Consider the following 4,162-nt stretch of genomic DNA (forward strand, 5'->3'; position numbering starts at 1 on the left):
CCTCCATCGCTAATACCATGAGATTCGCTGTCAGAACATTACCCTCAAATTTTAAGGGACAACCAAGAACTAGGCGTTTATCCAATGCTGACTGGCCATCTATTCTTAGGTAGTGCGCATGGACTAACTTAGACCGAGTTCGGAAGCTCCGAACTCCCCTTCGGAGGCTCCGAACTCGCATGCCAGCCACGTTGCAGAAATACAACGATCGGAAGCTCCGAACTCCTCTTCGAAAGCTCTGATCTTCTGCGTATCCAAACTCCTTGACACGTCGATAATGCACATGACCTAACTACGATCGGAAGCTCCGATCACACTTCAGACGTTCCGAACCGTCCGTAGACTCCGAACACTGAACTGTGCTTCCGAAGTGTTTGGACCCTCCGAACTTGGGTTCAGACCTTCCGAACTCTCCTTAACCAAACATCATAAATTTTCCAATTAAATCCAAATTAAGTCTTTAATTCATGCTTAATCAATTTAATCTTATAAAATAGGACCGAGTTACTGCAGTTCAGGTCTTTCAGAACTTTCTAAGTCTTTCCGTGCTGATTTCTTTTTACCTATTTTACAAGGATAAGGACCCCTTAAAACATATTTTTAATTAAAAATATTAGTAAGATATAGTATTGATACAGTATAAGATATTAAAATTTTCAAATTATTCATTACTCGTAATAAAAATTATGAAAAAAATCATTAATTTGAAAATAAAAAATTTCATTTGTTTGAAAATAACACAAATTATTATATTTAATTAATATTAACTTTGCAAACACACGTCATGTACAAAAGGACAAACAAATTTCATTAGCTTGAAAATAACACAAATTATTATATTTAATTAATATTAACTTTGCAAGCACACGTCATGTACACAACTGTATAACTGAAATACTTCAATGTGGTAAACTAAAAAAATTTCGGATTTATTATTTAAGGATAATTTATAGTCATATCTTTATATTTTCCCCTTTTTTTCAATTGTCTCTAGTTTTGTGCATGCTAATTACTCCCTCAAATTTTAGATTATGTTCTAATTTCATGTCAGTCGTTAGTTAAATGTTAAGAATTGATAGTTAACACATGTAAGTATCACATAACAACATTTTTTTTCCCGCCAAATTGAACGATCAACATCCATAGTATTTATTTTTGCCCATTAATTGAATGTGAAACTGAGACTTAAGGCTCTAGAACCAGATTAAATTAATGATTATGATGTCCCTAAAAAATATACGGGTCTAACCCGACCCGAGCCCAATAATTCATATTTTTGAAAATACACTTTGAGGCCCATTTAGTCTTATTTTATGAGAAGCCCAGTCTGAAATGACCCTGTTAGGGAATAAGATCGTAATCATGAATACATGGGCTTGAGCCCTAACTAGGTATGGTTAGAGCCCGACCCGAGCCTAGGAAGGGCCCAATATCTGGAACTTTCCACTACTCTCGGACACATGAAGATCATCAACAGATAAGGACAATATCTTATGAATCCAAGATTTGATATTATCTTTAAATTGATATTAGAATCCTACTTGGACAGGGCTCTTACCCGAGTAGAGTCCTACTCTAACACATGTTCTACCTTGACAAGGTAACCTACCCCTCCAAGCCCCTATAAATACAGGTATGGTTCATAGTTTATGGATTCATCTCTTCTATTCACTTCTTGTTCACACATTCATGCACGCATATTCTCTTGTTCTTAATTTTTGTCAAGCTCTTTCACTTTCGAGCACTGACTTAGGCATCGGAGGGGTCACGCCAAAAACACCTTCGGCGTCCCCTAAATTGGCTTCTGTATGTGCAGAAATCCGTCGTGCCCGACCCGACCCGATTTACTAAAGATTTGGAGATTCACTCTACCAGATCGAACCTGGAGGAAAAAATCGACATCATCAATTGGCGCCGTCTGTGGAAATTTGAAGAAACAGAGTTAAGATGGTTGGCATGAATGGAGTAGACGCACAGATGGAACAAATGGTTGCGGCCGCTGTTGAAAAGGCTATGGCTGCAAGGGCTGCCAATCTCCCTCCCCCACCACCAGATCAGAACGCGCAATTAGAGGAGATCAGGAAATTAAAAGAAGAGATGGATCTCTTGAAGAAGAAACAGTCAGGATATCTAGCCACGCCAGTTCGGAATATTCCTTTCTCTGCTGAAATATTGGAGTCCGAACTCCCCAAAAACTTTAAATTTCCACATGTTGGGGAATATAATGGGAAAGGGGACCCGGAAGAGCACCTGTCCCGTTTTGAGAATGCTGCGTTATTGCATAAGTATTCTGACCTGATCAAGTGCCGGGTCTTCCTCAATACTTTGATAGGACCAGCACAACAATGGTTCAACCTACTGCGTCCAGGAGATATCACGGAATTCAAAGATTTCAGCAGAGCCTTTCTACACCATTTTGCTAGTAGCAAGATGCACCCCACAACAACTCTCAGTCTTTTTGCTATCAAACAGCAAGGTCAAGAAGATTTGCGAATATATATTAGTCGATTTAGTGCCTTGGCCCTTGAAGTACCTACTGCCACTACTGATCTGCTCATCAGTGCGTTTACCCAAGGACTTACTACAGGGGATTTTCTTAAATCTCTGATCAAAAAACCGCCATCTACCTACGATGAACTGCTTGCTCGGGCCGAGAAATATGTGAATCTAGAGGAGGTGCAAGTTTCCCATTTGAATAGTGGGATGGACAGGCCACCAAGTCCAAAGAACACCAGGATCCCTAACATACCTCGGAGGATGGGACCATCTCCTCGACCCAAACTCCTGGGACAATTCACCTCTTTCACCCCGCTAAGGATGGGTAGGATTCAGGCCATGCGAAAATGTGAAGAAAAGAGACTTCTACAGAGGCCTCCGTCGAGTGAGCAGGATCCTCGCAGGCCGAAATCTGATAAGTATTGTGATTTTCACAATGAGTACGGGCACAATAATAATGATTGTCGTCAGCTGGAGCAAGAGATTGAGAGGATAATTCAATAGGAGCCAGGGATGAAGGATAGGTTGGCAAGACAAAAAGGAGGATATCCCTCAAATAAAAGGAGTCGCGAAGGCCCCGATCAGTATGCACCAAGACCCCAACCTGGGCCGCAACAGGGAAATTTTCAGCGTCCGAATCAAAATCAACCTGGGAATAATCAAGGACCACCCCCTCCCGCAAAAGGTATCATCAACATGAAATCTGGGGAACCGACTGATGGAGATTCCAATAGGGCAAGGTAGACAAGCAGTCGGAAATTGAGCAACATGGAAATAGCCGACCAGGTGGTTAGGACAGGCCCGACCCTTTCCTTTGGCCCAGATGATCTTAAAGGTTTGTCAGATACTACTCATAATGACGCACTGGTTATTCGAGCTCTGGTCGCTAATTATGATGTGGCCCGGATTTTTGTTGATTCGGGAAGCTCGGTCAATGTGCTATTCCAAGAAACCATAAATCAGATGGATTTAGGGGAGTATAAGGTAGAACCAGTGGTGATGTCATTGTTCGGGTTCACCGGCCATGCCATCCGACCTACTGGATTGATCAATTTACCGCTCACTTTGGGAAAGGGCCGTACGAGTAAAACACGGATTGTCAGCTTTATTATCGTGGATGCACCCTCTGCATACAATGTTATCTTGGGAAGACCGGCCATGACTATCTTCATGGCCGTAGCATCAGCATTATATCAAAAGCTCAAATTTTCTGTGGGTAATGAAATTGGCGAGGTTCAAGGAGATCAGAAGATTTCTCGAAAGTGCTACGTAGAAGAGGTACGGATAGAACAAAAAGCAGTGAAAATTAATCATGATGACCGAACCGGGCCTATAGGTCGGGAACAAGTAAATTTATTGGAAGAAGATACCCCTCCTACTACCGAAGAAGAGTGCGAAGAAACTTTGATGTCAAGATTGCTCGGACGCTAGAAGCCCCTCTTAAAGAGCAGTTAATACAGTGTCTGATGGAGAACAAAAACGCCTTCGCATGGTCCGTATCTGATCTCTTGGGAGTACGGAGAGAAGTAATGGAGCATAAGCTAAATGTTATACGGGACTATCGCCTATTATTCAAAAAAAATGACACTTTGGGCCCGAAAAAGACGCTGTGATTCAGGGGCAAGTTGAGGAACTTTTGAAGGTTGGACACATTCAAGAAGTATAC

The 4,162-nt window shown here is 41.6% G+C and overlaps 1 protein-coding gene across 1 annotated transcript; it reads left to right on the forward strand.

Annotated features, from left to right (window-relative positions):
• Positions 1 to 1,947: 1,947 nt before the first annotated feature.
• Positions 1,948 to 3,000, forward strand: LOC140889107 (uncharacterized). Its single transcript, XM_073296815.1, has one exon. It carries the CDS (start codon positions 1,948 to 1,950, stop codon positions 2,998 to 3,000), a length of 1,053 nt encoding a protein of 350 aa, XP_073152916.1.
• The last annotated feature ends 1,162 nt before the right edge of the window (positions 3,001 to 4,162 follow it).

Source organism: Henckelia pumila, chromosome 3 (assembly GCF_033568475.1).
Source record: "Henckelia pumila isolate YLH828 chromosome 3, ASM3356847v2, whole genome shotgun sequence".
Classification (NCBI taxonomy): domain Eukaryota; kingdom Viridiplantae; phylum Streptophyta; class Magnoliopsida; order Lamiales; family Gesneriaceae; genus Henckelia; species Henckelia pumila.